The following is a 16988-nucleotide window of genomic DNA, read 5'->3' as shown; positions in this document are numbered from 1 at the left end:
CCAGTCAGGTATTTCAGCCTGACGTTCGGCCTTCAACTTGTTTACTTCCTCAAGGAGTTGTAAGACAAAGGGGTTCTGAGTGGAGTCAGGTACTGCTGGATCCTTCTTCCGTAAGTCTCCATCTCTTCTTGGGAGTAGGAAAGCTTGGTCAAGGGCATAGGATTTTTCTTTGGACTCACCATACTGACTTCCAGGGCGAGCCTGTCGAAACGCCCCCGAGTCCCCCGTACCTTCATATTCCTTTAGGACATGTCGCTCATTCCCTAGATTGGCAATTGGCTTGGGGCATGGAAGAGGACCGAAGCTTTTAGAAACCTTTGGATCATTAACCTTCGAGCTTATGTGAATGGGGTTCTCTCGACGCTGCCTCAAGAAGTCCCGACAGTCGCGATAAACGGCTTTTGATCCTTCTACTCCTTCTGCATGAAGGTGCCTTCCTCCACTTCTCCTGCTTCAGGTTGAAGCAACTGGGTCGAAAGAAGTCTTATGTTGATCAACACCTTGATGAGTAACTTTCTCCTCATTAGGGATATCCATGTTGAAGGCAAGTGATCCCCCGTGTTGGCAGGCACCCAGGTGGTGGTTGACTTCCCCGGGGGCGATGAGTTCGTGTGTTTGAGTATGCCTAGCTTCATAGAGCATTCCTAAGAGCTTCTCATACTGCTTCTGGAGGATCTCATTCTTTATCGCTATCTTGTTGTTCTGAGCCTCTAGCTCATCGACTTTAGCCTGAAGAGCAAACCTCTTTCATTCCTTCTTTCGTTGCTTTGCACTAAGTGCGAGAGGGGTGTCGTTCTACGTGCTGTGGCTCCCTTCACTCTCCATGTTGGAGAGGGGTGTCTGGTCGAAATAAAGTGAGCGAATGGTGGAAACCAGGTTGACAAAGCTGGAGAGAGTATGAATAAGTGTGATTCCCACAGACGGCGCCAAATGTTGATGCACAAAATCGGCGAGGACTTTGGTACAACAGAAAGTGTCAAGTTTGTGACCTTCGCTAGGTTGCTTTGGTCATTAGCGTGGATAAGTATGTAAATGAATAGAGATAGGGAAGCAAACAACACAAGATGTACGTGGTTCACCCAAATTGACTACGTCCACAGAGTATAGGAGTTCTCATTAGTTGTGAAGGGTTTACACAAATACATAGGTTCAAGCTCTCTTTTAGTGAGTTCTAGTGAATAGTTTAGTACAAATGACAATAGGGATTATTGTGGGAGAATGATCCCTTTTTATAGAAGAGAGTTTCTAGCTTTGTTCTGACATTGACACGTTGTGATTGACCTCTGATATCGACACGTGTCGCGCTGTGATTGGTTTCTGATACCGACATGTGTCGTGTTGTGATTGGCCTCCTGGTTGGAGGAAAAGTCTTGTGGGTCCTTGACGGTATGCTGTTGACCGGTGCTTAGTAGTTTCGGGATTGGTCAAGTATGGTACAAACAGAGATTACCTTCAATGGTATGATTTTCAATCCACTATACTATACTTTGCTTATGCTCTGATGTCCCGTGTGAAATGGGTTCATTTCCGCACACGGCACACTCTTGTATTTAAACACTTTTAGGTTTAAATTTATTCTCTTTTTCCACATCATCACACTTTATGGTTTCGTCACCTCCCATGTGTTGGCCAACACAGCTCGATTTTGAGTCCTAGTGGACATTCCGGGTCAGGATGTGTTATTTGTTCTCTCTATATGTGCATTATAAAAGTCTTTATAAATATCCCACGGTTTCTTAAAACAATATGTTTCACATATAAAATGGAAGGGCAAATTTCTTATGTGTTATTATGTTATTTGATGAACTATTGGGCTAATGAGTAAAGACATGTGCACATCACAGATCTTTAAGGGAACGAATCTCCATTTTCTTTTTTGAAATGGAGATTAGTTATAAGGTGCACACTATATCAAACTTCAACAATCTGAACCGTCTATTTTTCAAGTTGTACCTCTTAGATCATCCGTACAAAATATTAACCAAATTGAAAATATTTGAAACATCTAACTAAGTTCAAAGAAATTGACGAACACTTTATTATATAACAAAAAATGAAATTTCATTGTTATAACTAAATAGGCAAATGATTTTAGATTGAATTGAATTTTTACAAGGATGATCAATGAATCGGGACTAACAAAATAGACAATTCAAATGTTGAAGTTCGATGTAGAGTGGGTCCCATAATTAATTCTTTTTTAGTGCTACTAGACCCACCCTAGTATCTTATTTTCTCACTCGCATGATAATCCCACCTACCATAGAAAATTAAAAAAGTAAAATGTTATTTTCTCACCCACCATTATTCCCAAAATAACCATAATATATTTTTTTTAAATGACTCTAATATATATTTAAATAATATTATAAATAAAGAAGTAAAAATAGAAAGAAAAAAAATGAAAGAAAATGCAAGACCTATGACTAGACATTCATCATATCCTTCGCACCTAACGCCGTCCTGCAGAGATCCCGGATCCCCAAACCACTCTTCTTCCTCCTGCAAATCTCACACTCAATTCTCTTTTTTCTCCATTGAAGTTTCTTGCCTTCATCTAGCACACACCCATTCCTTTCTCCAACCTTTCCGTTGATTCTAACCCAATTCTTTCCCAACCTCTTTCCACCAAAGATATCACACTCCACCCACCATTATTTATTTATTATTTTAAATTATTTTTTGCTTTTCAAAATTTTAGTATTGAATTAAATAGGGGTTTAAGAGTCTTCTTTTAAAATGATAAATATGTTATTAACATTTTCATTAAATAGTGGGTGGGTGGGTGGGGAAATAAGACACCGGGGTAGGAATATCACCACTCTTCTTTTTTTTTTTCTTTTTTAAATAGGAGTCTCTTCCCTTAAAGGGCCTGCTTAATTATGTGTTATGCTAAAAGCCACTGTGTTTCAAATTCTCTTTTCAACCTAGGTTCAAGACTAATCCCTTGAGAAATTGCCTAACCCAAAAAATGAAAAACAAACTAACGTTGGATTTGGTTTCAGCTGTTGCATTGTAAATGTACTCTTTGAACTACAACGCATTGCTTCGTATCTTATGAACATGTCAAAAACAACCAAAAATGCTGTTTCCCTTGCCTTTCTAAATTGAATCCGAAGACGAAAAAAACACCCAGTGAATCAAATGGAGTCAGTTGCTATGCCATTAGACAATGAGCGTCTTCTTCTCTTACTTACCAAGTAAAATCCAAGCCCTCCAAAAACAAGAAGAATAATCAATCCATCAACCACTCCTACCAAGATCAAAACCCATTTCTTCAAATTTGACTTCCCATGACCCCCATGACCTCCCTTTGGAACCTTCACCATATAACTCAATAATCCGCTTCCCTTATTCTCAACCTGTTTAACACCAATTACCATTCCATAAACAAAGCACCCTTTTGCAGAAGAATACAATGCAGCTGTGCAATTACAGTCCTCTAAGCACAAATCACCACATGCTTCTTTGCTCACATTAACACTCTTTGTAGCGCCCCTCAAAACACTGCTAACACCCTTCAATTCGAGCATCTCCGCCTTCATTTTCTTCCCGCTTTTGCAAAACCCTCTTGATGAAATTCCTCGACCGCAATCAGAAGCTGTAGTACTAGTACTAGTACTTGTCTCATTTTTGGTCATCAAAAGTTGAATGCATGAACAAGTGCCGGACAATGTACAAACTCCGTAGGGCCTACATGCCAATGGAAGATCACATGTGGTGTTGAGCGCTTGAAAAGAAGCATCAAATTTCGACATGCTAGGTGAGTAAAAATAGAGCCTCAAATTTCCTGTTTGGTTCCCCAATGCTAAAAACCTCATGGGCTGAAACTGAAAATTTTCATCAGATGGATGTATCTGTGCAATTTTCTTTTGATTATAACTGAATAGCTCTAACCCTTTCGGACCCAATTGAATATAAGCAATGTTTCTGTTCTTGGTGGGCTTGAATTCCCAATAGGAATAGTTCCATTTACCAGAATTTAAGTAAAGAGCAATCCTGCTTGGTTCAATTTCAAGAGAAAAGTATGAAGTGGGGTTACTTGGGAATGAAGTCAACCTAGAAGCGACACTTAGTCTCTGACCCCAAAGCATTACATCAGTTGGAAAATTAAAACTCTGCCACTTTATATTGTCTAATGCATCAACTAGAACTAGATTGCCTGTCCTCAACATCTGTAATCTCTGCGCCAAATTGACAAAAAAAATATATATATTCAGCATTGATCAAATATTGTACAAACAAAAGGTAGCGGTTTTGACACTCTGTGTTAACCATCTACATTCCAAATTGAATACTACAATTTTTGAGAAATGGTATTCGCCTTTCCATTGCAGTCCTCCTTTTGTTAATGTCCCTTAAATCTCATTTGATTTATTCAATACAATTTTCTCATAAAAATGAAGCAGCAGTGCAAGAGAGAAAAATAAAGTACGAAAATCATTTCCCTGTTGTTATACGGACTCACATGAGAAAGGCATGAGGGTAAAAGATGAGCATTAAACTTTAACCGTATGCATACTAACTGAAAGAGTGCACGAGGCACAAAGATGAATGTTAAAATCACTAGCGAAAAATTAACATTTCTTCGTTGTTTTTCGGTATAAACTTACCTGCACACCTTGTCCAGAAGTCCCACTTCTCCATCCCACTCTATCTTTTGGGCCCTTCAATCTCAAATCTCCGTCATGGGAGAGCTCAAGAACACATATATTTGAAGTGTAAAACTTTGAGTAATGGCCAGAACTCCACACCTTGACATCTCCAAGAAAGACTTGCAAGGAACATGAGTACTTTCCACTCACATCTTCAACACTCATTGCTACTTTAAAACTTGGTTTGGTGTCATTGTTCTCCATCAAAAAAGCTCTCCCAATGAATCCCACACTGTACTCAAATGGCACTTCCAGAGTGAGCTGGTATCCGAGAGGAACATCGGTTTTCGAGTAGCCGTAAGTGAAGAAAATGGTGAGAGAGATGAAGAAGTAGAGCTGCATGAGTGAATTGCAGGCTCAAACTTCAAACATTAAGGCCTTTTTCTGGCAGGAATTTTATGAGAGACAGAGAGGGGGAAAGGTGGGCATGAATTGTGGGACTTCTGGTAAAAAGGTTTGAGCTTTCACTCTTTGGTTTGTTATTTGTGTGGGGGTGTAGTGGGTTTGAGCTTCACTTTTTGGAATTCAAATCCTCTCCGGATCTTGCAGTCTGACATCGACGAACTGAGTAATTCAGACCGTTTAAGAGAGGGAGAGAGATTCAGATTATTGGTTTGTGTGAGGTGGGCTAATAAGATGAGCTAATGGGGACCGTTGAATTTAACATGAGTGGTAAGATTTTCTCGATCTATCGACTCCAGACTGCACGAAGTGTAAAAGATCTCGATTCCTAATTTTGTACTCTATTTAATAGGTCTCTTGTTTTAAGGAATAATCACTTGCTAAATACAATGAAAATTATCAAATACTTGACATAAATTTGTAATCTAGCAACTTAACATGTTTGTTTTTCCAAGAGTCAAACCTCAAAATCAGTTCAAAGACTTAACAATGAAACATAGAAAGTCAAAAATACAAGTAATCAACGGAATTAAAGAAACAAGATATTAAAAGTCAAATATATGAATAAGGCATATTGAGGCAACATTATTGGTGATGCACGCAACATGATAATAAGACTGAAGGTGAAGGAATACAACAAAAAACTTGAGGGCAAAAATTTGGTAATGTTTTAATTAAGAATTCATTTTCAGCCTTTTACTTTTGATTCTAAGTTTTTATTTTTTTTTTTAAATTAAAAATTTGTTTGGTAACTACTTTTAACTTTTAAAAACAATAAAAACTAAAAACTACTTAGAGTTTTCAATATTTAGTTTCTGGTTTTCATATTTTATTTATTTTTACTGAATGTAGTGAGAAAGTGGGATTATAAATTTTTTGCATATAGTGAAATGGAGAATAAGAAAGGTGTGAGGAAGTGTGGAGCCCATAGAATAGTGATGTGGACCTGGCCCATCTAAAAGCTTTTGGGGGTCAAATGAGTGCCATTACCCGTAGTGGGCAGCAGGCCAGGCCCGCCAAGGCGTCTTACATTTTGTGTATTTGCATCATGAATAACATGAAGCCTCCTGCCGCGTGTGCGATCATTATGCTCTCCACGCTTTGCCAGCTGACATTGTTCTCGCGCCACATTGACATGCAGGGTTCCTTATGGGCCGAACCACTTGGGCGCTTTTGGGCTTCATTGAGCAACCTGACCGGAGACAAATCCAGTTCATCTGAACCGGCACCGCCGATGGACTTAACTACATCAACCGCCAAACCAAGGAGCGTTGAATTCGAATTTCTGCACTGACGATTTCGTATATTTCGGTGTCGGTCAAGCTTTGTCGTTTTGGGACATTAATGAAGATCTGATATGTGGATCTATAGAGAAGTCAACGCACGATGTTGACATAACTTAATCGTGACCGCTCAAATAGAATGGACGAGAGGGGAGGGAAATTTGGAGTCCTTTATATAGTATATGACATCTTTGATGTTCTTTTCAATTCCTTGTGCTTCTTGTAACACCCTAAATTGTTGTTAATGTTATTTAAAAACACTCCAAGAACCAAAATCTCACATGGTGAAAATGGTTCTTTAAGAAAGTGTTTGATACTAGAAGTAAGCTAAGAATTTCACTAAAATGTTGTTCAAATTTCCAGATGTGATTTTTTGAATCCGTAGTATTTAATTTATTCCCGCCACTCCTCAATTCTTCTAAATTCAATAGTGCTTCAGGTGATAATTAATTTACCTTAATTATTACTTATTTGGATATCATCTTCCTAATAGAAAACTTCATTTTAATTCTTAGCAAAGATGACTTTTAGATTAAAACCATGAGTAAGATCAAAATCTAATTTTAGTTCCTTGATACATTAATAACCTCATTTATTAATTATATTTTTGATTTATTAATTATTATTCGTTTTCTTCCTAATTTTTAATGTATTGATTTTATTTCATTATAATTTCATTTTTCATTTCATTTATCGTAATATATTTTGTTATAAACATTTAGATAAATTAATTTTTGTTATACAATATATTTCGATGTACTTTGTCATCTTCATTTAGGTACATTAAATTCATTATAATACATTTCAGTGCATACATTTAGGTACACACATTTCAATACATACATTTCGATACAAATATTTAGGTACATTAATTCAATATAATACATTTCAGTATTAACATTTCGGTGCATACATTTACGTACACACATTTAAATACATTAATTTAATATAATACATTTTGGTGCATATATTTTGGTACATACATTTTGATACTAACATTTAGGTACATTAATTAAGTCTTTCAATTTGAAGAATGTTAAATAAAATTAATAAATTATAAAACTCTTTTTTAGTAAAAAAAAATAAATTAAAATTTGTATATTAATAAATTAAAATATTTAATGGGGGACATTAAATAAAATGCATATTAATTATTTTGAATTAAGGACACATCAAGGGATTATAATCAATATATAATCTAACTCCAATTTTATTTTAAATTTCAATCTTTTTAAAGGATTAAAATAAAAAAAAATAAAAAAATAAAAAAAACCCGTTTTCCTATATAAATTATCTTTCCTGTTCTTTAAACTAACAGGTGATCAGCTGTGGCTCTTCTTCGAATGCATATGCTGGTGTTGGGAGTGGAAATGTCGGAAACACAAACAAAAATTGGCAAATGATAAGGGTTGGAAGGTTTTCAATTGATTACAAGATTTCTGATGTCCCATCTGGTATTAGATCAACGCAAACTTGTTCCTAAGTCTGCATTAGATCCTACTGCACTGCTACTCTCTCAGTTATTTTATTCATATCAATAAAAGGAAGTATCGAATTGATGTAAGATCAAAGCTAGTTAATATGGAAGATGCTGCTACAACTTCATGCTCTAAGAATGTACGTAAATTTCCACATGAAAGCTCGAATATGTCACTGTCAAAGCGAGAAGGACACATATTCATCTTTTCCTACAGAATTTGGGGAAAGAAAAAAAAAAAAGAATGCATGGCTTCCCAGAAAAGTCTCGTTATGTACCAAGAAATATGATGAACTGCTTTGCACCTAAAGCTTGGCATGCAAGAAGTATAGAAAACCAGAATGAAGAAGAAATGGTGGAATTCGAAAATCCAGAAAATACAGAACTCACAAGTCCAAATAGTACTACTGAGGTCTGGGACGATATTATTGAAATTTTTTGTCAACCTCAGTGAACAGGTTTTGCGTTTTTTCCCTTCTTAATCTAGATTAGCAATTCTAGATCAGATAAGTACGTAGTCTCGTAGAGCATCAATTTCCATTCATGATGTGCATTTGATCAGCGATATAGATTATGGACATAATATTAGTAGTGTATTTTGTTTTCCAAAATCATTACTGATAATTAGGTTTTGATGATTCTGGTCTGGTCTGTCTGTGGTGACACATTTTGCAGTTTTTTGAAAGCCGATTTTTTTAGATTCTTTATACTGCAAATTTGTTACTAATGCCTTGGTAACACTTAAATTTATAGGTTGAAATAGTGAAAATGCCGGGAGATCGATGTAGGTCCTGGAGGTTTTTATCGGCCAGGTTACCAAGATGGAGCAAAACTTCGTCTACAGATGATGTGCCTTGGCTGGGACTGGGATCCTCAGACAAGAAAATATGGAGATAGGCGAACAATAGATGGTACTCGGCCTCCTGGTATTCCTGAAAAATTTAGTTCGTTGGTTAAAAGAGTGATTCTGTTAGCGTTTTGTAAAATGGAAGAAGAAGAAAATGCACTTTGAATGTAGAAATGACTGCTATTCTCTCTGCAAGTTACAGAGGAACCTTTTCTTTCTTTGTAAAATATATTTTCCACACAGCACTCACAATCGTGCAAAAAGGAATAATTCTGTTAACAAGGCTTAGCTGGATACACACAACCAACAATACAATCTCAGCCTTACACTTGTCATAATCTAAGACTAAGTGAATACACAATTAGAAACAAGGCTTATTTACTTTAACTTTACTTAGCTCACAGCTTATACACTAATACTCCCCTTTAAGCTTTGAGCTGATATAACTCCAAGTTTGTCCCTGAGATAGTTGAATCTGTCCTTTGGTAATGCCTTGGTGAAAATGTCTGCCACTTGTTCTTTGGTAGGACAGTAAACCAAGTCAATTATCCCTTGCTGCAAGGCATCCTTGATGAAGTGATATCTTCTGTCAATGTGTTTTGTCTTCTGGTGAAACACAGGGTTCTTGGATATTGAGATTGCAGATGTGTTATCACACTGCAGAGGAGTTGCCTCAGCTTGTAATTCTCCAAAATCTTCAAGAACAAACCTGATCCATATAGCTTGAGATGTTGCTTCGGCAGCACTTATATATTCAGCCTCTGCTGTGGATAGTGCAACACAATTTTGTTTCATAGAAGTCCATGAGAACACTCCACTGCCAAAAGAAAACGCATAGCCTGAGGTACTCTTGCTGTCATCTATTGATCCTCCCCAATCACTATCACAGAAACCAACCAAAACTGCCTTCTTGCCTTTCATATAATGCAAACCATAGTCCAGTGTTCCCTTGATATATCTGAGCACTCTCTTAGCTATCCCATAGTGCTTGTTAGAAGGGCCATGCATATATCTAGCTAACAAACTAGCTGCATACATCACATCTGGTCTTGTAGCAGTAAGATACAATAAACTGCCTACAAGTTTTCTGTATTTCTCTTCATCTGCTGCACCACTTCCATCTTCTTTACTTAACTTTTCAGTAGCCACAAGAGGAATAGAGACAGATTTACATTCTTTCAATCCAAACTTATCCAACAGAGAAGAGGCATACTTCTTTTGATGAATGAAGATGCTAGATTCTGTTTGAATCACCCCCATCCCCAGAAAATGGTGAAGAAGACCCAAGTCTGACATCTCATACTTCTCCTTCATATCATCTTTGAATTCATGCAGCATATCTTGATTGTTTCCAGTATACACAATATCATCCACATATATGGAAACTATTAGTATATCCTTTTCTCCCCTTGTCTTAGTGTAGAGAGTTGCTTCACTTAAGCTTTTCTCAAACCCACACTTAGCAAAATAGCTGTCAATCTCTCCATACCAGGCCCTAGGCGCCTGTTTCAAGCCATAAAGAGCCTTGTGCAGCTTGTAAACCTTATCTTCCTTGCCACTAATCACAAACCCTTTAGGTTGATCAACATATACTTCTTCCTGCAATATTCCATTTAAGAAAGCAGACTTAACGTCTAATTGAAATAGCTTCCAGCTTCTGTGTGCAGCAAATGCAATTAGTGTTCTGATGGTGTCCAATCTGGCAACTGGAGCAAACGTCTCATTGTAATCAAGTCCTGGTTTCTGCACATATCCTTTAGCAACCAGCCTTGCCTTGTTCTTTTGTACTGAGCCATCCAAATTTAGTTTGGTTTTGAACACCCATTTCACACCAATAACCTGCTTATCACTTGGTCTGTCTACAAGCTTCCAAGTCTCATTTTTCTCAATCATGGACAATTCTTCTTTCATAGCTTTTATCCAAGCTTTATCTTGTGCAGCTTCCTCATACTTCTCTGGCTCCACAATACAAAGATTGCATTGTGCTAGGATATCACTGATATTTCTCCATTTAACTGGTGTATGGTCATATGGACTAGTGATCTCAACAGTTTCAGAGACATCTCTATCTTGTTCTTCCATTTGATTACTGTCTACTATTTCTGTCACTTCTTGTAGACTGAAATCATTCACAGTCCTATACTGATCTTGAATGTTAGTTATTGCAATAGACTTCTCTGAATTCTCCTTCCAATTCCAAGACATAGTTTCATCGAAGACCACATCCCTTGATAGAATTAACTTCCTTGAACATGGATCAAATACTCTGTACCATTTCTCACAAGTTGCATAACCCACAAACACACCTTTGACAGACTTTGCATCAAGCTTTTGTCTTCTTTCAGCTGGTACATGAACATAACAGAGTGATCCAAACACCTTTAAGTGACCAATTCCTGGTTTTCTCCCACTATAGGCTTCAAAAGGAGTCATGTTCTCAAGAGCTTTTGTAGGCGATCTGTTCAGAATATAAACAGCTGTATGTACAGCTTCTGCCCACAGAAAGTATGGCATGCTCTTATCATGAAGCATTGCCTTAGCCATCTCTACAACTGTTCTATTCTTTCTCTCCACTACTCCATTTTGCTGTGGAGTATAAGCAATGGATAACTGTCTTTGTATGCCTTCAGATTCCAACAACTTGTTGAATTCAGTTGAGAGAAATTCTCCCCCTCTGTCACTTCTTAGACATTTCACTTTAAATCCACATTGTAACTCCACCATTGTTTTGAACTTTCTAAAACAGATTAGTGCCTCAGACTTATGTCGTAGGAAATAAACCCATGACATTCTTGTGTGATCATCAATAAACAACATGAAATATTTATTCCCAGCAATTGATTCATTATTCATGGGACCACACAAATCTGTGTGTATCAATTCTAGAGGATTCTTGGCTCTCCAAGCTTGTCCTTTTGGAAACCAATCTCTGTGTTGTTTTCCCATTTGACATCCTGCACACACACCATCAACATTTTCAAGGTGCGGAAGACCATGCACCATTTCTTTTTCTCTAAGCTGCTTGAGGCTTCTAAGATTTAGGTGTCCTAGTCTCTTGTGCCAAGTCCAGGTACATTCAGCTACACTAGTTTTCAATGCAACTTGATCAGTTTGCATTAAAAACAAAGGGTAGCACCTATTACTTTTCATCTTAACCTTGATAACCAGACAATCAAGTGAAGGACCATCAAAGATACAACACTCTCCTCCACCAAATAGCAAATAATATCCATGTTCGTCCATCTGTCCCACACTCAACAAATTTTCCTTCAAACCAGGTAGAAACATGACTTCCTTGATGCATTTACTACCAGAATTTGTATCAATCATAAGTGAACCTATTCCAGCAACATCTACCAGATTTCCAGTGGGCATTTGTACCTTTCCAGTGACATTTGTCCTTACATCCCTAAGTAGCTCAGCATTTCCAGTCATGTGGTTACTACAACCACTATCAATGTACCAGTTTTCATTCACCTTGACCTCAGTAATTGCACTGTTAGCATAAAACAGATTACCTGTCACTTCTGCCTGATTAGCACGGTTTGCCTTCTGAACAACCTTGCCTGCTGTGCATTCTCTAGCCCAATGTCCAAACCTATCACAGTTGTGACATTTGGATTGCCCCTTGTATCGACATTCTCCAAAGTGAAACTTAGAGCACACTTTACACTGTGGTTTAACTATATCTTGCTTCACATACCCAGAAGAGTTTGAGTTCTGTGTAGGATTAGTGAATGACCTCTGTTGAAACTTAGGCTTAGATTCCCATTTCTTTCCCTTCGAATTCAAGTGCTTATAGGATTTGAATGTACCAGATTGAGCATTTCCACTGGTTTGTCCTTTTGAACTCACCGAGAATGAGGCAAAAGCCTTTTCAGTGACATCAACACTATGCAAATCAAATCGTTGTTCTTGACTTTTCAAAATTGCTACAACCTCCTGCAGTTCTACAGTTTCTAAGCACTTGGTATTTTCAATAACTAGACATATGGGATCATATGGTTTACTGAGACTAATGAGCACTTTCTGTACAAGCCTTTCATTAGACAGAATCTCACCAAATGTTTTCATCTGATTGATCAATTCATTTAGCCTAGTAAGATACCCAGACAGGGTTTCATCATCACGCATCCTAGCATACTCAAATTCACGTCTCAGATTTTGTAGTTTCACAGATCTTACCTGATCACCACCAGGATACTCGCCATATAACAGATCCCAAGCCATCTTCGCAGAATCTGCATTAGTAATCCGAGGAAATATCTGATCTGAGACTGCGTTCTGAATAATACCCAGAGCATTTGCATCTTGCATATATGCTGCGACCATTTTCTCATCGTCTTCTTCTTCCTCTGAGCTTCCTTCAGCCTTCTTCTTCTTCTTTGTTTCTGAGATCGTAATCCCTTTTTCAACTAATTTCCATAACCCATGAGATTTGAAGATCATCACCATCTTGATTCTCCAGAACTCGTAGTTCTCACCGGAGAAGATTGGAGTTCTCACCTCAGAACTTCCAGGTCCAGCCATCTTCGAGCTTTGATGATGCGAATACAAATCGAAATCGAGTTTTGTAAATTTCCGGCAACGTCACCCAACCCGGAACGAGTTCGAGTGTAGCTCGATTGGTTTTACGCCCAGATCTCAAACAATCGATCCTGGCTCTGAGGCCATGTTAGCGTTTTGTAAAATGGAAGAAGAAGAAAATGCACTTTGAATGTAGAAATGACTGCTATTCTCTCTGCAAGTTACAGAGGAACCTTTTCTTTCTTTGTAAAATATATTTTCCACACAGCACTCACAATCGTGCAAAAGGGAATAATTCTGTTAACAAGGCTTAGCTGGATGCACACAACCAACAATACAATCTCAGCCTTACACTTGTCATAATCTAAGACTAAGTGAATACACAATTAGAAACAAGGCTTATTTACTTTAACTTTACTTAGCTCACAGCTTATACACTAATAGATTCGAGAGGCGCATGCCCACGTTAAAGAGGAACTCAGAGTTAGTAGAGCAGAAGAAATACTCCCTTCAATGTCTCCTGATTTATGTATTGCCAACTTTTATACAACAACTGGCCAACTTGGTCTTCATCAGGTATTTACTCAAATACACTTTCAACAAAACCAAACGTATATGTGCGTTGCAGGATTTAGAATCTATGTAAATAGCACCAAAAATTACATTTACACATCAAAATTATGTTGTTTTCTTCAATGCTGTTAATTTTGGTTAGTCATATTCTTAAATTTGTGTCACTTTCCACCCGTCCCAATTGTTCTTGAAGGCAACAATTATTTTTTTATACTTATTTGGTGATCAGACGAAGTTTTGATTTTCAGAATCGCGATGAAAGCAGAAAGTCTCTCCGAGAAGGATTGCCTGTCGTCTCCATCTCTATAGCTGATTCAGCAGACTTCCTCTACGGAGATGAGAGAGATATTGCAAAGGCAGATAATGTTGTTTGGAATCAGGAGATCTGCTGATATTCGGAGGTCGTTCGACTCATTTATTTCACGGGGTGACATCGATCCTACCGGACTCAGCTCCAACGAGTTTGTTGGAAGCAACTAGCCTTCGTCCCGGCTGCCTTAATCTTACCTTCAGACAGTATTGATTAAACAACAGCTGTAGGTCTGACATCTATTCTACTTGCACATAGTGATTAATTTTCGTTATTAAACTACAGTACTCCAGATGGAGTAATATAAATTTTAGTATTTCTAGCAGTTTAATCACCTCCACAAGCTTTCAACAGAATCTTATTAGCTATGTTTACAAAATTTAAAATATGCCCTAGTAAATAATTAGTCGACTTTGAGATTTACGCTGTGACTGCAACTTGTTTCATTAACCGATCTAAAAATAATTGCTGCCATAGACATTTAAATTTTGGATGGTATCAAGCTTCTTTGAGAGTTACGCTGTGATTACGATGTGTTTAACTTGTATAACTCACTGACATCAGATTAGACACTTCATTCAATCACGTAACATTCGAACATAAATCCATTAACTAATTGCTCATAAATGGATTAACTAATTGCTTATGAAGCCTGTTATTAGTTCCCCGTTTGTATATTTGGTTTGCTGTGTACACCTAGAATGTTGTTTTGGCTGTGCGGCTGTTTGATGGTACCCATGTTAAGTTTCCGTCCCTAAATGTTCTTGAACTTAATTTTGTGTTGCATGAGTTGTCCTTCCATCAAATCGTCTTATTTTCCGTCAAATTTAACGGTGTAATGGTCTACATACAAAAAAATATATAATTTATTTGAAAAAGAGAAGAGCCTGACTCCTTAATACTATGGAGGAGTTCCTCCTCAAAATACTTCGTGGTCTATTCACAGATTTCGTGTTTACGATCAGAACCGTTCATGTTATAAATCAATTTGCAAAAAAATAATTAAAACTAAGATCATTTAGTCAATAAAGAAGTTGTCGATCATAAACACAAAGTTCTGTAAATAGATTACGAGCTATTTTAAAGAGGAATTCATCCTCAATCCTTGAGAAGCCAACTCTTTCTCTTAAAAAAAAATCATTTTCTTACTTTTTGGATGATTTTTCTATTTTATTCCTCAGCTTAATAGAAAAGTTGACATAGTTAACAAAAAGAACTACTAGTGACATAATTTGAGGACGAGAGACTAATAGTAGAGTTCAAAGATGAAAACTAAACCCGTGGTATAGATCAAAGACTTATGCTACAATTTAGCCTTCCAATTAAACTTAATGTGGTTATGTTAATCCGGTGGCTAATTAATTAATTATGATTTAAGTGATAGAATTAGCAACATTCTACTTCTCGGCCGCTGCTTTTGATGCATACATGAATCAGCATTGTCCTGTTTGATGATACAATTGTCTTATGCTTTTTATATAATCTTGAACAGAAACCTGGACAATATGTCGACTCATTATTAAAAATGCCAGATTGCAAGGAATCTAATTGGAGTTATCAAGATAAGATACTTGCCCCAAAAAACAATATACATGGTTTTGATCTGGCGTCGGGTTCTTGTCTTTTGTCGATCAAGAAAATTTGAGTATGCCAGTTTGACTAGTTGGATGATCTGGCATTTTCACAAAAGAACGGTCTGCACCATATTTGCATACAACCCGGCCCTTTGTGGGTACAATTCCAGATGCATGCGTTCCCATTCTTATTTCGTGAGCTGGTTATTAGATAGCCCTGCTGAATATTTATTCCGTCGATTTTCTTGGGCACCAATTATGCTATAAAATAATCTGGTATGGTAATCTGCTGACTGTATCCTTGGTAGTTTCATTGGCTTGATTTGCTGACATGTTTGAAATGGATGAGTTTATCAAGTTGCGTGGATAACTATTTTGTTGTCGGCCGAGATGTTATATTATTAAATTGTCAATTTAAACTATTGATTAAGTTTTGGGATCCCTTAAGTTTTTATTTGTAGCACGTATTTCAAATTAACAGTTTGACAACTTAATTTGCTAGATTATCTTCTCTTTTTTTAACAATTTGTTTATCGGAGGAAGGTTGTTTGGAATCAAAGGGATGACTATAATATAAAATAACATTGCCTCAATAATATTTTTATAACCAAAAGGAAATTAGATGGTGACTTTGCCATGGCAATCTATCCTTTTGAAGGCTGGAAAGACTCGCAGAGGCATTTTAACATCCACCAAGCCACAATCATGTAATTCACCAATGCCAGGAGTCGAACTCAAGACATGTCATGTAGAAAACAGACCTAAAATTCACCATCAATCACTGAGCCACCTCGTCGTAATTACATTGCCTCAATAATAGGGATGTGGAAATCCTACGCAGAAAACACCGGGATGGTGGCATCTGATTAATTTGGACGTCGAAATCCATTTTATTATTGTGATCACGACTTCGTTTGTACTTGGGTCATTATGCTTATGATTATGTAATTGAATCTTCATAGTTTAACATTTTTAAATGCATTATTGCCCTCCAAATACACGATACATTTTTCAGTGTACTTGTCATTATACAAGTGGATGGACATTTGAAAAAATCTTTTCTCCCTACTTATATTTTAACACTTAGTTTATCGAAATATGTTATTGGTATACTGGAAAATCTGTCCCAAATACATGAAGGATAGCCACAACTTCAAAGTTGCTTTATTAATCGAATACATTGTTTAATAGTTCTAGAAGATGATTAGTGCTAATCACCAAACTTACATAAACTTCCCACCTCATTAGTGATTGAGTGTTTCTAATCAAGATATCCATGGTGTCGTCACACTCCCTTTAAATAACCCGATATTTTTATGTACTTAGCTCTCATTTCTCTC

General features: G+C 37.0%; 1 protein-coding gene and 1 pseudogene across 1 annotated transcript; one reads left to right on the top strand and one right to left on the bottom strand.

Moving 5' to 3' along the window:
• Window positions 1-3140: 3140 nt before the first annotated feature.
• On the bottom strand, window positions 3141-5054 carry LOC137722108 (G-type lectin S-receptor-like serine/threonine-protein kinase SD2-5). Its single transcript, XM_068461088.2, has 2 exons — window positions 4614-5054; window positions 3141-4184 (listed from the first exon to the last, which is right to left on the bottom strand). The coding sequence occupies exons 1-2, from the start codon at window positions 4995-4997 to the stop codon at window positions 3141-3143; spliced, it is 1428 nt and encodes a 475-aa protein (XP_068317189.2). The 5' UTR covers window positions 4998-5054.
• A 979-nt stretch (window positions 5055-6033) lies between these two features.
• LOC148697597 (DNA N(6)-methyladenine demethylase ALKBH1D-like) lies at window positions 6034-14287 on the top strand (annotated as a pseudogene).
• The last annotated feature ends 2701 nt before the right edge of the window (window positions 14288-16988 follow it).

The sequence above is a fragment of the Pyrus communis genome, chromosome 4, assembly GCF_041283825.1.
Source record: "Pyrus communis isolate YQ-2024b chromosome 4, ASM4128382v1, whole genome shotgun sequence".
Lineage (NCBI taxonomy): Eukaryota > Viridiplantae > Streptophyta > Magnoliopsida > Rosales > Rosaceae > Pyrus > Pyrus communis.
Note: the sequence above shows the minus strand (reverse complement) of the source record. Positions and strands in the feature narration are given on the sequence as shown.